This window comes from Oryza brachyantha, chromosome 1 (assembly GCF_000231095.2).
Source record: "Oryza brachyantha chromosome 1, ObraRS2, whole genome shotgun sequence".
NCBI classification, from domain to species: Eukaryota; Viridiplantae; Streptophyta; class Magnoliopsida; order Poales; family Poaceae; genus Oryza; species Oryza brachyantha.
Genome location: NC_023163.2, coordinates 31,807,112 through 31,822,921, shown reverse-complemented (window position 1 = coordinate 31,822,921; position 15,810 = coordinate 31,807,112). Strand labels below are relative to the sequence as shown.

The following is a 15,810-nucleotide window of genomic DNA, read 5'->3' as shown; positions in this document are numbered from 1 at the left end:
AGAGGAGTTATTACTCTGGTACGTGCATATCTCAATTCCACATTTGAAGGATTAAACGTAGCGTGAAACAAAATAAGTTACAGATTTCACCAAAAAACAACGAGACAAATCTGTTGAGCCTAATTAATCCATCATTAGCACATGTAGGTTACTGTAGCACTTATGGCTAATCACATACTAATTAGGCTCAAAAGATTTATCTCACGATTTTTTCATCATAACTGTATAATTAGTTTTAATGTTCGTGTATATTTAATGCTCTATTTACCACTTTTTAGGAACAGCTCTATCTCGGTGTGTCTCTCTTGCTGGGGCTTGATGGACCATGGGCGATCGAGAGAGAGAGGAGCGGATGAAGAAAAGTCCATTATTCCCAACAAGTGGAGGTCGAGTCGACCGGGCGGATCCAGTCGTCTCGTGTCTGCACGCACGCACACGCCAATCGGATATAAAAGAGAGCGGCGACACGCAAAGCGACCAACGGCGGCCGCGCGCGTGCTGCCCCAGAGACGACACCGCCGGAGACGGACACCCCCCCGGCCGGGACCCCGTATACTTACTATATACTACTAGTAGCTCGCTCAGGCTCAGCTCCCCGGCAGCTCGAGCCAGCCGAGAGAGAGGGAGGAGGAGGAGGAGGTGGTGGTGGTGGTGAATTGGTAGAGCTTAAGGAGGCAGCCATGGCGGAACAGCAGCAGGGGCATGGAGGGGAAGCGGGGGCGGCGGCGGAGCAGGAGATCATCAAGGAGCAGGACAGGCTGCTGCCGATCGCGAACGTGGGGCGGATCATGAAGCAGATCCTGCCGCCCAACGCCAAGATCTCCAAGGAGGCCAAGGAGACGATGCAGGAGTGCGTCTCCGAGTTCATCAGCTTCGTCACCGGCGAGGCCTCCGACAAGTGCCACAAGGAGAAGCGCAAGACGGTCAACGGCGACGACGTCTGCTGGGCCTTCGGCGCCCTCGGCTTCGACGACTACGTCGACCCCATGCGCAGGTACCTCAACAAGTACCGCGAGCTCGAGGGCGACCGCGCCGCCGCCGCCGCCTCCTCCCGCGCCGCCGGCCCCGACCACGCCCCCTCCTCCTCCGCCGCCGCCGCCACCGGTCATTTCATGTTCAACGCCATGGACAGGACGGATCACACCACCACCAACTCCAGGCAGTTCTAGCTACTCGTCTTCGCATCATCTTTCTCACCCAACACCCAACCTTTCCTCCTAATCTTCACAGGTCAGTAGCTAATCATATGAACAGCTAAGCTTAATTAGTGCTTAATTAGCTACGAAACTAGCTAGCTTCAAGTAGCAATTAATCTTGCTAGCTAGCCTCTTAGCTAATTAATCTGTGGTTTCATGGCGAGAAGAAGCTAGCTAGGTGGGGGATCGATTCATGCTGGGAAGAAGAGGTTGGATCGACGAAGAAGATGGCCCGGCGACATGATGGAGTAATTAATCGGAGTACGCATATGGTCGATTTGAGATGAATCATTATTGTTCTTCTTCTTGTTGTACGTCCAGTTTATTTTTGTAGTGATTATTATTCTGATCTGCACGTTAAGACGATTGACATAGTAGTTGAAGTTGAGTATTTTTGAATTTGATCAAAAAGAGTTTATTTCAGGCTTCTGCCTAGGGAGATTACTACTATGGGATTTGGGTTAACTGATTGATCAATACTTCTAGCTAGTTCATCATGCATATATGGGTTGTGCTAGCTGAGGATTTTTATAAGCTTTTGACTCTTGAGGAATTAGCTATAGGCACTACTTTCTAATTCATGACTATTGTACATGTAAAACTTTTGCACCCTGTGTTTGTGCATTCTTGTGTGCATTTTGATCTTCTTCATTGCTTATGAATAGTGATTGTTACCAGATTTTAATTGAACTACATATTTATGTATGGTTGATATGTACATATACACTTAGATAGGCTAATTACATGTTATACCATCGTTTAGTTCACATTTACCCTTGTTGTGATTGTGACAAAGAAATGAGTTTGAATTATAATTTAAATGAAAAAGAAGCTAGCTCTTATTTGTATAAATTCATTACAAATAGTGTCCTGCTAATATGCATGCATGTTCTGTGGTATCTTCCCCAAACACGGCGCCACACAAGTTTGTGTACCAAAACGACTATTTTACGAGTTCATATGCTATAAGCTACACTCTCACATCGTATTACAAGATTAATTACTAGGCACCTTCCATTCAGTTTACTCACTATTTGATCGATCGAGTTTTTTTTCCCTGTCCATTTTTAATTTGTTTTCTAGAGAAGCAGTCGTCTAGCTCTTACATAGTACGATCGATCGACGGCACAGATATAAATATATTTCATTTTCGCTCGTCGTTTATGCATGCTGTCTTAAATGTTCATAGGACACAAAAATTGATGGTTTATCTTTAATTCCTGACATAATAAATGGCATGTTCTATGAAGTGGTTGCAGAGAGTGAGTGTCTCTCCCAATAATTTTAGGTAGATGCATCACGCAGACAGGCACTATGTGCACTATGTATATGCATGATGTCTGCACGACAAACAGTTCACAGTAAATATATGTGTCCCTCTACGTGCATCTTATATGTATATACTTCTATACAGTATATATACAGGGGCGAAATCAGAAATTTTTATTAAGCCTAGGGCTTAACAATGAAATATAAATATTTTAAATAAATTTTAACTAAAAATAGTAATTTTTCAATGCGATTTTTAGGCCAGGCGTGGGGCTCCAACCCAAGCTTCCCCACGCCTGGTACCACCCATGTATATATACACCATTCATTACAAATACATATTGCCTTTTTATGCTTCATGTGCTATATCTATTAGTGGAGTAATATATATATATATATATATATATATATATATATATATATATATATATATATATATATATATATATATATATGCATGCATGTCGTATATCTGTGTTGATAGGAGAGACGAACCGAAGGTTTAATTAATGCAGCTTTAGCTTGAATTTGTTTTTAATCAATCGATGAGTTAATTGGCAGGTGCCAGATGATCTTTTGCTGTTCTTTGCAAATCAACATTACTTTTTAGCTCTGGATGGTTAGGTCTCTGATCAGATATATATGCAGGTTAATTTTGCCTCTGCGCAAACAGTTATTTACCTGTTTGGCCAGCAGGTTGTACTGTCATGAATGGCTGTCGTCAAGTCTACACTCATTCACATACAAATGGAAATTATTATGTGCCTGATGATACTATAAGTTATATAAGTTATTAGTAGTATTTCATCTGATCATCTATTTAAGATTATTCAAAGGGACCTTCAAGTAGGGATTGACCATACATAGATACTATTACTTTTGTTCAGTGCACTATATATACCCACCAGTGTACTATGTATACGAGTATCCAAGAAAATGTACTGTAGATGTGCTTTTCAAGTTAGCCAAGAGAGGACAACACCTAATCGGTTGTATGTCAATTGTCTTATTAGGGTACACTCTTAACTAGTTTGATTATTAATGTTGTGGTAGTATAATTATCCACATAGTAAGACTGCAAATTAATAGCAAATAGTACCTCTCCATTGAGAGCACAGCTTGCTCTGTACGTAGAATTCTAAGCTAAATTTATATACAGTGAATTTAATTTGAATTATACATTCTCTTGTTTGAATTTTTTATTTAACAATATTCATGAGTTTTAATTTAAGAAAACAAAACCAGTTCTTAACTTTTGTTGTTGCAATCAAAACATAAGCTTAGAAAATTATTTCACTTTGGTTTCTTGTCAAGTTGCTTCTTGTCTACGTACATCATATCATCTCGAATAATTAGTCTATCATGGAAAATATATGTATATGCAGTTTTGAACTCCCTGATTATTAATTGGAAAACTTGATGCACCGTGGCAGCCTAATTTCTTTCACGCATAAATGCAAGCAATATGTATGTGTGTTTCATTAATTTAATTATGTGCTATTGTGCTATAAAAGGAGACTCCAACTAAAACAATCTGTTTGCCATTAGCCTCCATGCATCTCATTGAGAAAATTCTCTATGTACACCCAAGTTCTCACTCGATTATTTATATTCCCTTGAATTTTGCTTTATATTATCTCTGCCTCAACATCTAGATATCACTGAGTCTTTATTTCGATCTCTGCTATACATATTTTGTTAGTTAACCGTAATTTGCTATCAAAATTATAATGTCTATCTCTCATACTCATGTGCTACTTACTTCAAAAACATAAATATCAATGCAAAAAACATTTAAAATAAAATGAGACGATCAGATGCAAATTTGGAAAACATAACTTCAATTTTGAATAAAATTATTTTTATTAAATCCATATAAGAGTTTTACCAAAGCATCACAACAAAAAAATATTTTTGATTTGGGTTTAAATTTTGGTGAATACGTTATATGAATTTCATTGAACTTGTTTGAACCTTTTTTAAAAATTTAAACTTTAGTTTTAAAATTTGTGGTCAAATAATACTTCCACTTTGTATTATTTACAAGTGAACTTTTTCATGTTGACACTTGTGTTTTTTGTCCATAAGCTAGCACATAAATGTGACAGGAAAATATAGTTATTTTGGAAAAATAAAATAATGGTCAATTGATGGAATAGGTAGAAGGGATCAAAATGAAAGCTCAAGGATATGTTAGAGCGATGCAAGATTCAGATACATAGAGGGGATTCATCCGAAACTGAAAAACGTATAAAAATTTTTCTCTACGTCAACATCTAACCTTAGCCGTAGAACATGTTATAAAAAAACGTCTATGATCTATATTCATCCATCTCACATATTTGGCCGCTACATGCTTGATGGTGTATGTGTAGTGTGTGTTAGTACAATTTTTAGTGATCAAACATTTTTTTTGAATATTAACAATGATTTGTAGTGGAGGCTGTAGCGACGGAGCGGTTGCCTCACTTGCCCATGAGCTGGATCTGCCACTGATACGTGTGAATAAGAAAGTGATTTGCTTTTGGTGATCAGGTAGCCAGGGGTGTCGATGTCAACTACTACGGCCGCATTAGTTAAATTATATCTTTTTTCGGATGCACGCTTTCCAAACTATTAAACGGTATGTTTTTAAAAAAAATTATAGAAAAATTGTTTTAAAAATCATATTAATCTTTTTTAAAATTTTTATACCTAATAATTATTTAATTATATACTAATATATTATTACATTTTTCGCACCGGCTAACTATCTAACTGCCGAACGCAGCCTACCTAGCAATATTTTTCTTTTAACTGGTGCAGTTTATAGCGTTTTGCCTCTCTCATAAAATAGTCAGTTCACAATAAATTGTAGAGTATTTAGCAACTAGCTAGAAGGACCAGTATATAATGGTCCATGGTGAACTCAGTGGAGCTGGTGAAATTGGACTACGAGCCCAAGTAGTCCAACTGTCAAAGTTATTCCAACCAATACTAATTAGTACCCTTTTTCTAAAATATAATTAATATTTTTTGGTACTTAAAATTTATATTAAATATAACAGCTTCTACACCTACATTCTATTTTTAACCGGTCATAAACTTGTACCATTAAAGTTTTTCACATATTTCCTATTAATACACAAGTTCAGCTACTAAAAGTATTTATATTATTGGAGGAAGAGTATATTATCTTTTATTCCGATACAGTTTTGTCCTTCAAACATTATAATAGCGTGTACATCATCATATTTACATGTAAAATTTTTCATACCTATATATCAAAAAGAAAGTAGTCCATGTTAAATTTGTAAATTTTATTTAAATATTACCTGTATAATGAAGATAGATATATTATATATAGAGATAGTAGGTCGGATCCAGGCTTACTGCAAACCCTACGCGTGGGATTTAAACTTCATATAAATTCATTAATACGATTGTATGGACTTGTAGAGAGTTGATACGTGATAATAGAACTGACCGGGTGTGGCTCCTGGATACATTATGGTAGACTATAGGTTTCGTCTTTCTCCTATATTTATTTTAAAAAAAATCCTTGATTTTTGCGCATATACTTTTCGAACTGGTAAATTATGTATTTTGCAAAAATATTTCTTACTTATATAGAAGTTTATCATTTTGTACTAATTAATGCTATTGTTTATACTACTAAATAGCTATCTCATTAATCAAAAGATCTTCCAACTTCCAAATATCTTAAACAAACCCATGTATCTATATGCCCCCTGTTTCGCTGTTGATGTGAGGTTTGATTATTCTTTAATGAGTAAAATGTAAAGCTTAGGTATTCATATGCATAGTTGACTTATTGTGCTAACTAATCGTTCCAACTACATATATATATTGCTATACATGTTCCTTTTATTTATATATAATTCATAGTGATTAATTATTTGTAGTACATGCCGCTGACTAAATTATGCCGGTGTCTTTATTTACACCTCCAATAATGTAAATATATATGCTATCAGTGTCCCTACAACACCAGCTACGTACGCTGGTACTTTATATATCCCTTATCGAGTGTTCTTGCAGAGCAAATTAAACAAAGCCAAAAATTAATCTAGAAAAAAAATCATTGGAGGAACAAGCTGAAATGCGTGCTAGCTAGGTGGACCCTTTGAGTAACAGACGCTGAAATGGAGTACTCGGGAATAATTGCACGAATTAATCAGCTCATTAAGTTATTAGCTGCTAACACAGTAGAGCAAGTACTGTAGAAAGCTACTCCCTTCAGGAAAGGGTATGACCAAATTTTTAAAACTTTAATGATTAATAACTTTTAAAGTATTTAGTTTGAAATTACTTAGACAACATGTATATATAGATGAGTTAGAAAGTATACTTTGATAAAAATAAACATTTATTTATTGTACATATTTTAATACAAAATCATATTCATATATAAATTTAGAACACCATGGTGTTATCCAAAATGACTGGAGAGAGTATAAGACAACTACAAGCTCAAGTCGAGAAGAGAGAAAATGAGAAGTGTTTGCTCTTATGTAAGAGCTAGCTCTATCTACATACGCACCAAATTAAATACATTAAATGCATATGATAGAGAAAGAGTCCGGAAAAACCAGTAGAATCAACTTTATAACTAATCTATTATATATGTTAGATTTAATATAATATTATAGTTAATTAATAGTTAGCTCTGCTATTAAACTTGCTTTCCGTTTCCAAATGGAGTATGTTTTAGGTTGATTATCAGTTTACCACCCCTATAGCTACCCAAGGTATTTTAGTCCTCTCTGTATTTATCGGTGAATATAAGATATATATACTTTTAAGTATTACATGTCGTATCAATTATCATTCACTCCTTTTTTTTCTCACCTTAACACTAACTACACTTACGCTCCCAAGTATCTCTTATTTATTGAAAAACATCAAGTATTTTCCTTATAACCAATTTAGTTTTATAAAACTTTCTAGATTTGTCAAGATTCATCTGAGTATCAATTTATATGTGTTTAGATGTATTAGCACAAATGTGGAATCTACGTAAGACCAGAAAGTCTTATATAGTATGAAATTAGGAGGAAATATGTCATAATAATTGTTAATTTGACAAACACACATGTATATGAGGATTTAAAAATTTTGTGGCAGGAATTCTTCCAACAAAAGAGACCCATTTTCCTAATGGTCACGGATTCAGAAACCCATATACAAATGTTAATATGCATGCATGATTTATATACGCAATTTGCATCAATATATAGACTATAGTTGTACTACATATCTAGCTAGGTAACATTAGAGCTTGTGCATGCATGGATGCATGCACATGATATGTGTCGAAAGCCTCTTCGCTGGTACTCCCTACATGTTAGTATTAAATTCATTACCAATGTGTGTGTGGGGAAATGCAACCATATAAATTTAAAATAAAAAAAAAATCAAGGATGGTTCCATCCAATTAGGAAGGAGCAGCAGCAGCAACAAGGAGATTAATTAGGCACATGAAAAGATGAAACTTCGTATGTAGTAGCAAAACATAAAATGCTGCACACCATTTGCTTATTAGAGTAGGTACAATAGCATGCTATAAGCCAGCTATAAACATATTTTAAGAAGATAAGAGATGAGAGAAGATGAGTAAGCTATTAATTTATAGTCAGCTGCAGCACAGACTTCATTACATAATGTGTCTATGATATGTGGGACATGGTGGTATATGTTTTGTATGTAGTTATTATGTGAGTTGACTATTAGATTATTATAGATGAATTGAAGCTAGTAGTTAGCTATACTATTGAACTTGCTCTTATCCCTCTTTTGGCGCGGGAAAAGGCTGCAAATCGGTAGACTTTTATAAGGCCAAGTTGGCGCCCTTTCTTCCTCCTCGTCTTCCTCATCGTCGTCGTCCTCGCGGTCGTCTCCACCCACATTGATTCGGGAGGATCCATGGCCACGTGCCGCGGCGATGGACGCCATCATCGTCGCCATGGGGAGGGCCGCACGGCTTGTCGGCCGGCAGGTGTCGCCTGCCTAGAGGGCTAGGGGCATCGTCGCCGGTGTAAAGGACGGCGGCTGATTGGCCGGCGAGGGGCAGCGCAGCGGCTTGATTAGCTAGTGTGAGCTTCGCTAGCTTGGGCCAGAAAGTTATTCTTCTCTCTGCACTTTGGTTTCTTTAATTAGTAGTACTAGCTAGCATCAAAAGTTTTATATTGCTTTTGTTGTATCTTTATCATAGTTAAATTAAGGTGGTCTTCTTGTTTGATTAGTTTCTGTATGTACAGGGAGGTGCATGTCAGCTGTCATTTGTGTCCAAATTGGCATTTTTTTCAAAAGGAAATTTAGTGTCCAAACTGCCGCTAATTACCTGAAGATTGCCAACAAATTGAATATCACACTCGTCTTTCGTGAGAGAACTTTTTTTCTTGCAAGGAATTCATCAGACACATTAGGTTGCCCGTTGGGCACAAGTCTATGTTCAATTGGATAGATTAATTGCTGTGGTTTTTTTTTGTTTGATGCAATTATCTGATAACGGTTGCAAACGATCGATGTGAACAATATGCATGTGCACCTGCATATGGCTGAAGCTTGCAGTACTATCTATATGCTGGTTAACTCGTGCAAGTTAATTTATTCAATCATGGTGTACAACAAGATGGAGCTAGGCATGTAGCTCCACATGGTACTACAAACTGTTGACCAATAAAAGCAAAACAAAAAAAATCTTGGCTCATATACACTACATGTTTATGTCCTAGGAATGCCCGCTTACTGCTTGTAATTGGCCAGCATATATTAAAGGTTAAAAGAATTTTGCAAGCATATAATTTCAGTACCATTACTTTTTTTCTCAAAATAAATTTATATGTGTGCATGAGGTAAGAAAATGCTGAGAAAGAACATTTCCTAACAAGTTGGACAATAATTAATTGGTAGGCGAATAAATACTACGGGCGCACCTATTTTTATAAGAAAAGTAAAGAATCATTATCCCATGTGACGTTGACAGACAATATCAGCCCTACGTTACAACATAACATTCCATACTTTTTTAACAAGGTCGAGGAAATTCAATAAATAAATCAAAAAACCTCTAGCTCTTAATGCATAAATAGGGCTATAGCCGGTTCTCTTCGGCACATACAAAATATCAATATCACCAGGTTTACTACAACGGCGTGACTGGTACTATACATCACTCTTATAAGTAAGATCAGATACATACCCCTTTTCCACCTAGAAATGAGCCGCGATCTCAATTTCTCCGGATTTAGCCAATTGGGTCGCGTCCAACCCATGCAAAGCCTTCCTAGGGCATCGTCGTCGTCAACCTCGGCCTCGAGGGATGGCGCCGGCGACGGCGGTGTCACCGGGCAAGACAACCTGCTGCCGATCGCCAACGTGGGGAGGATCATGAAGGACGGGCTGCCGCCGCAGGCCAAGATATCGAAGCGCGCCAAGGAGACGATCCAGGAGTGCGCCACGGAGTTCATCAGCTTCGTCACCGGCGAGGCCTCGGAGCGGTGCCGGCGGGAGCGGCGGAAGACGGTGAACGGCGACGACATCTGCCACGCCATGAGGGCCCTCGGGCTCGACCACTACGCCGACGCCATGCACAGGTACCTGCAGAGGTACCGCGAGAGCGAGGAGCTCGCGGCGTCGCTCAACAACACCAACAACGCCGGCGGCAGCAGGCCGGCCGGCGCCATACAGATCGACGTGAGGGCTGAGCTCTCCATCTTCAGAGGCAACCAGCAGCAAGGTCGAAATGCTTAGCCATGCATGCATGCACGCTGAACTGCTAGCTGTGCTCCTGAAGAAAAACCATGTCCTACACTCTCATCTGACGCGTGTTGATCGATCAGATTGCAAAAAGTTCCTCCAAATATGATGAAGACCTCTCTAATATTGATCATGCATGAGAGTTTTGTGTGACGTGTGTGCTGTGTTGTGTGTTGCAAACTCTGCAGTAGCCAGTATGTATGCCTTGCTTGTCTGTGCAGCACAATTTGTACTACGATGTGCTGTACCAAATCTGTACTGCTCTGGTTTCCAAAAAGTATATGTTGTACTGCTCTGAAGTCTGAAGATATATGTATGGCTTTTTGCGTGCAATGGGCGTGCATATACTTTTAAACTATTTCAGGTTTTCCGTTTGTTTTTGTCGCCCATTGAAGTAGCTTCAATTCGGTATATCATGTATTCCCATGTGTTCCATATGGATTTTCGGGCACACCATTTCATTCATATCTGAATGTATCGAGATTATTAACATCCATATGAATTTAGATAAGTCTAAAAAATCTTATATTAAAGTAACAGAGAGAGTAGTATATATAGTGTATTATATATTAATTGCAGAACTATGATCTTTATTCCAATGAATATATCTGCCGCATAGCGCACTGTACCAACGGCCAAATATTATTTTCTATTTCTTTTACGAAACGCAGTGCAAACATGGACACTCCTATACGTATATATATATATATGCATAGAATACTTAGCAGTTAAGTTGATATATACCCTACAGTATACTAGCTGGTAGCATAGTAGAGCTGGCATTTCTTCTCTCAATATGACATATTTATATATGCTTAATGACAACTAAATTTTAATTACTAGCTAGCATGGCCTTGCATAATTAAAATAGTGAAAGGGTAAAGTGGAAATTATTGAAACATGTATATATACATAGCTATCAGTATTTTCATATGTAAAAATATAACACTTGCTAAACATATGTTATATACTCCCACCATTGCATAGTGTAACTGTCTCTAAATCTTATCCTATAATATAAGCATTTCGAGCACTATTCACGGCTGGTGCCATCCATTATTTCCCACCCAAAAGTTCCCATATCTAAGCTCTCAGTTTCATCTATTCCTTATTTATAAAGACAACATTATACTCTTTTATTCTTAACATTAATCTCTACTAATTAAACTAAAAATACTTATATTTTCAATCAAAAGAGTATATGAATTTGCGAAAAATCTCGTTGTTTTCTTTACACTGCAGACACGTCAAATTTGCCCTCGACTTCTGTGCCGAAAGTTTTGGGGAGATAAAAGTAGGAAAATTAAAAACCAAACAAGCAAGGGCTGTCCTGAGATGCTCCTACTTGCTGCATCATTTGGGTAAAGAAATCCAACCCATTCTGAGCAGTTGTGTCTTTTGATTGCTCTCAGGTGTGCAGAAGGCTTTTTGGTACGCTGTTCTAAGAGCGGTTTGTATTAAACTCAAGTTGATCCAATGGAAATGAAGAAAGTTGGATGGAATAGCTCAAAAAAGGTACCGTAAGAGGGTAATTTGCAATTCACAATAAAGTTTTTGTAGGGACCATGCATGCCCATGAGGAAATGTTCTAGAGGCATATGTAGTCTGGTGGGTTTTTACGATGTTTGAACGTGGTTTTCTTATGAGAAAAGTCTCTATGTGTTTGTACATCATGCGCGATTAATATATTTAGGTCGTGCAAAAAGGAGTTTTCTGAAGTATAATGATGTCCGACAACAAGTGTCAAGTTGTGAAGTGACGATTACCATAGAAGCGCACTACCCGATAAATCGTCTCGAGAGATACAGAGAATGATGAGATGTGCATGTAGCATTTCCCACTTTATAGACGTGGATTGCTTATTGTTGCTTGTCGTGTAAGGTATACTATTATTGGAAGATTGGTATGATCGTAAACTTAGTTGAATATCACTACAATCATTTGGCCTATGTGATGCCACGTATAATTTGGTATATAAGTTTAAAGAAGCCATGGTGCATGGCGGAGGTGCAATAGTTTTGTCATATATTCTACCATTTATATAGATAAACAACTAAACCAAACAAATATATACTTTAAAAGAACAGAAACAATTGTATATATATAAGACATGGAAAAATAAATTGAGTAAACTTAATTTATGGGCAAACCTTTTGTATGTATGTCATTCAAGGTTAAAAAGAAGGGTTGAAAATAGACTATGATCAATAAAGCAAAACTAACTTTGAATTAAGTTTCAGAATCTAAAGTATGCTTATGGCTAAGCCAATAAGCAGGAGGATCATAGTCATATCACAAATAACCGAATCGTGAAATCAATTTTTAAATAAGTATATCACAAGGTAAAATACATCAAAAAAGTGTTAGCAAAAAAACATACCTAAAAACGAGTAAAGTATTTTTGCAACAAAAAAAAAGGAGAATCACACGTGTGGGTAAAAAAGCTATTTACTCCCTCGGTCTTTTATCTGTACTATTTACTTTTTGGATGACTGGATGTCTTAATTTAAACTTCTATATAAATATACAAAATTATAAGTCATGTTTTAAAAGTGTGTCTCTAGTAATAAATCAAATCACAATAAAATAATTATATAAATATTTTAAATAAAACGAATAGGCAAAAGTAGATATAGAAGCTAACGAAGTCATATAAAAATAAAAAAATAAAGTACATTTATTTCACACCATAAGATGTTTCCGTTTTTCATAGATCCACATGGATGCTAATGAATTTGGAAACATATACGAAACATATTCACTATTCCATAAATAAATATAAGCTAGACAAAAAAAATCGTATAATATGAAACGATGAATGTGAAATGAGAGGCGGGACAGAACCCTTGATGGGCCGGGCCCATCCCCGCCTGGGCCGGCCTTCTTCACTTGCCTCCATGGAAAAGGAAGGAGACTGGATGGGCCGGCCTGTTCGGCCCAATCAACCCATGGGCTCGACGGGCCGGTTCACTCCATGGGCCAGCCAACCTGCAGTGCTGGGTGTTCGTCATATGCTTGCAAATTGCAACATTGTTTGGTACCAATACGCATCCGTCTAATAATGCGATTACCATTTTCGTGTCAAATTAGTATTACGTAGTAGCACTGTAATAAATGTAATTTGGATCCAAAAATAATAATTCGATGTGGCTTTGCACCAACACCAAGATAGGAAGGATGAACACACGCCCTGATCTTCTGTTCCGGAATTCAGATGGAGAAGATGACGAAGAAGATAACGTAAGGAGCATGCTCATCTAAATTTTTATCTTTATTTTAATGATAATCTAAAATAGTTTCATTCTTTATATCTCTTTATACTAAGCAGATCACCTATGACATCATTCGTATCTCGGATGGAAGGACAACATCTAAAAATAAAATATGTAATAGATATTCTATATTTTTACCTTTCATCCTATATTTTTATAATAGAGGATAAGATATAATAACCGTTAGGAATGCTGTAGGTCAGCTGCCGCTCCGCCAGGCGGGGCCTGAACAAACCCCCCCCCCCCCCCCCCCCCCCCCCCCGAATGGAATGGCAACACGCGGCGGCGAGCTGTCGCCTGTCGGAGTCGCTGTTCTTGCGACGATCAGCTCGCCGATGATGGCGGGGCGATGCTCTTCTGAGACGACAGGCGAGCGGCTCACGTCCGACGTGCACCGGTGAGCTGCACCAGAAGCGGCAGAGGGGGCCGGCGCTTGTGAAGAAAGCTGCTTCATCATGCCAAGATCTGACTGACCCCAGTGGTAGGGCTTCTCTCCTGCAAAGATAGCAGGCAGCTTTGACTTTATAGCCCTCCTCCAAAGATAATTGCTCGCATCAGAAAGATTGCCGTGTCAAATCTGATCGCTGGAGAGAGATCATGACAGCTCAGGAGAATTTTTTTTCTGAAGTGTAGGTTTCAGACATGGAATTCTAGAAAGCTTTCATTTGATTTTGTTTTTCTTTCCAAGAACTGATCAGAGTGAGCAGTGTGCTGCCAAAATGGTTGCTGTTTCCCTGGGAATAATGCGAGCACACTGACAGACAGAATCGATCATGATGCTGAGGGATCCTAATCAGAGCTGTCAGATGATGCGGAATGGAAGAAAGATGTGGTTAAAGATCATGTACGTTGGCGCCTGATTGGCCGGCTCGATCGGTTCAGAACAATTGAGCACTGTTTGTGGCTGTTCATCTGAAGAATCACTCAGAGCTCGATCTCTCTCTGATGTTCAGGTAGCAATTCTGAAGTCGCTGTCATAAACTTATCCCAAGAGAAGGATCCAATCTTGAAATTTATTAGTACCAATAGACTTGCTGGACATCTTACTAATTAGTAGGCCTGTTTTAATTTAACTTTCCTTGACACTGCAAGCTACTAGTAATTATGAGCAGGGAGATTAGGTGTTGACATATGATCGATCAAGCGGCGAAGATTCAGGAGTGCATTAATGAATTCAGCCACCAATGATTTACTGTGTGACCTTAGCAGAATGTTAATTTAGCGGTGTAAATTAGACGTAGGCTTATGTGTAGTTGTCTATTCTGTTTCTTTGAAATATCGCCACCTTTTAGGCTTTTAGGGTTCTAGCTACCTCTAGACCACCTTGTTTCTATATTTTTCTCTTTGTGTTTCCCATGTAGAAATGCTTCCCTGACCTACGAAGATTCTTTGCTGTCTAGGTATAGAATTGTAACGGTTTTCTGTATTATAGAAACACATCTACTATGGGACGGCGGGGCTCGAGTCTTCGCTACCTGTTAAAGTCAATGGGGCTTTCATTAAGACTCCACTAAAAATTTATAATAAAGATTAATAAAAATTATGACTGAAACTCTGACTTGTTCAGATCACTCTAACCTCGTTGTCTAGATCCGCTACTGTTGTATTATCCATTTGTGATTTATTTTCTCTACCAATGCTTATTTTTTTCATCATAAAGAAAAAGAATTAATGGATGGCCTCGCCTTGATGCTGGCTGCAGGAGATGCATTCTTGGATACTGTTCATCGCTCAGGATTCAGACCACAATTCAGATTCAGAATTCGTCGTCTACGATCTGAGCCTGATTACCTCGAGGAAAGCTACAAATGTTGCCATGTAATAATCGCGTACGTCCTCCAGTCTCCGCGTCAAGAACAGTCGCTGCACTGACGCATGCATGTCGCATGGTTCCAATTTTCCAAATGTTCAGCTAAAATATGCACTTGTCCAGTGTAATTAACGACGAAAGGGCCGGCAGAGAAGACAAAAATGAGAAGGGAACCATCAGTGCTACTGCTACAGACTAAGCACGGCAATGACAATGGTAATATTCAGAGGCATCTAATACGACGAAAACAACTATGCAATTCTGCAATTAGTAATTAAATTGAATTGATTAGCTAACTAGATCATCATCAACAACAACAACTCGATCGCTAGCTAGCCTGATCTCAGGAGATCGATCGATGCATGGTGGGCTCTCGACCCACTCCAATTTGTCAAATATTTAACGATTTCAGTGAACTGAAATCACGAAGGAACAAGGCGCATTTCTGCTCTCGATCTTTCCCTCTCCATCCATCGATCACTTCATGTGTTCACCAATAACT

The 15,810-nt window shown here is 38.1% G+C and overlaps 2 protein-coding genes across 2 annotated transcripts; both read left to right on the top strand.

The window, feature by feature from the left end:
* Positions 1-554: 554 nt before the first annotated feature.
* LOC102723014 (nuclear transcription factor Y subunit B-1-like) lies at positions 555-1,878 on the top strand. Its single transcript, XM_006646593.3, has 2 exons — positions 555-1,230; positions 1,364-1,878. The coding sequence occupies exon 1, from the start codon at positions 681-683 to the stop codon at positions 1,167-1,169; it is 489 nt and encodes a 162-aa protein (XP_006646656.1). The 5' UTR covers positions 555-680; the 3' UTR covers positions 1,170-1,230; positions 1,364-1,878.
* A 7,808-nt stretch (positions 1,879-9,686) lies between these two features.
* On the top strand, positions 9,687-10,546 carry LOC102722736 (transcriptional activator hap3-like). Its single transcript, XM_015835382.1, has one exon. The coding sequence runs from the start codon at positions 9,687-9,689 to the stop codon at positions 10,218-10,220; it is 534 nt and encodes a 177-aa protein (XP_015690868.1). The 3' UTR covers positions 10,221-10,546.
* Positions 10,547-15,810: the final 5,264 nt, after the last annotated feature.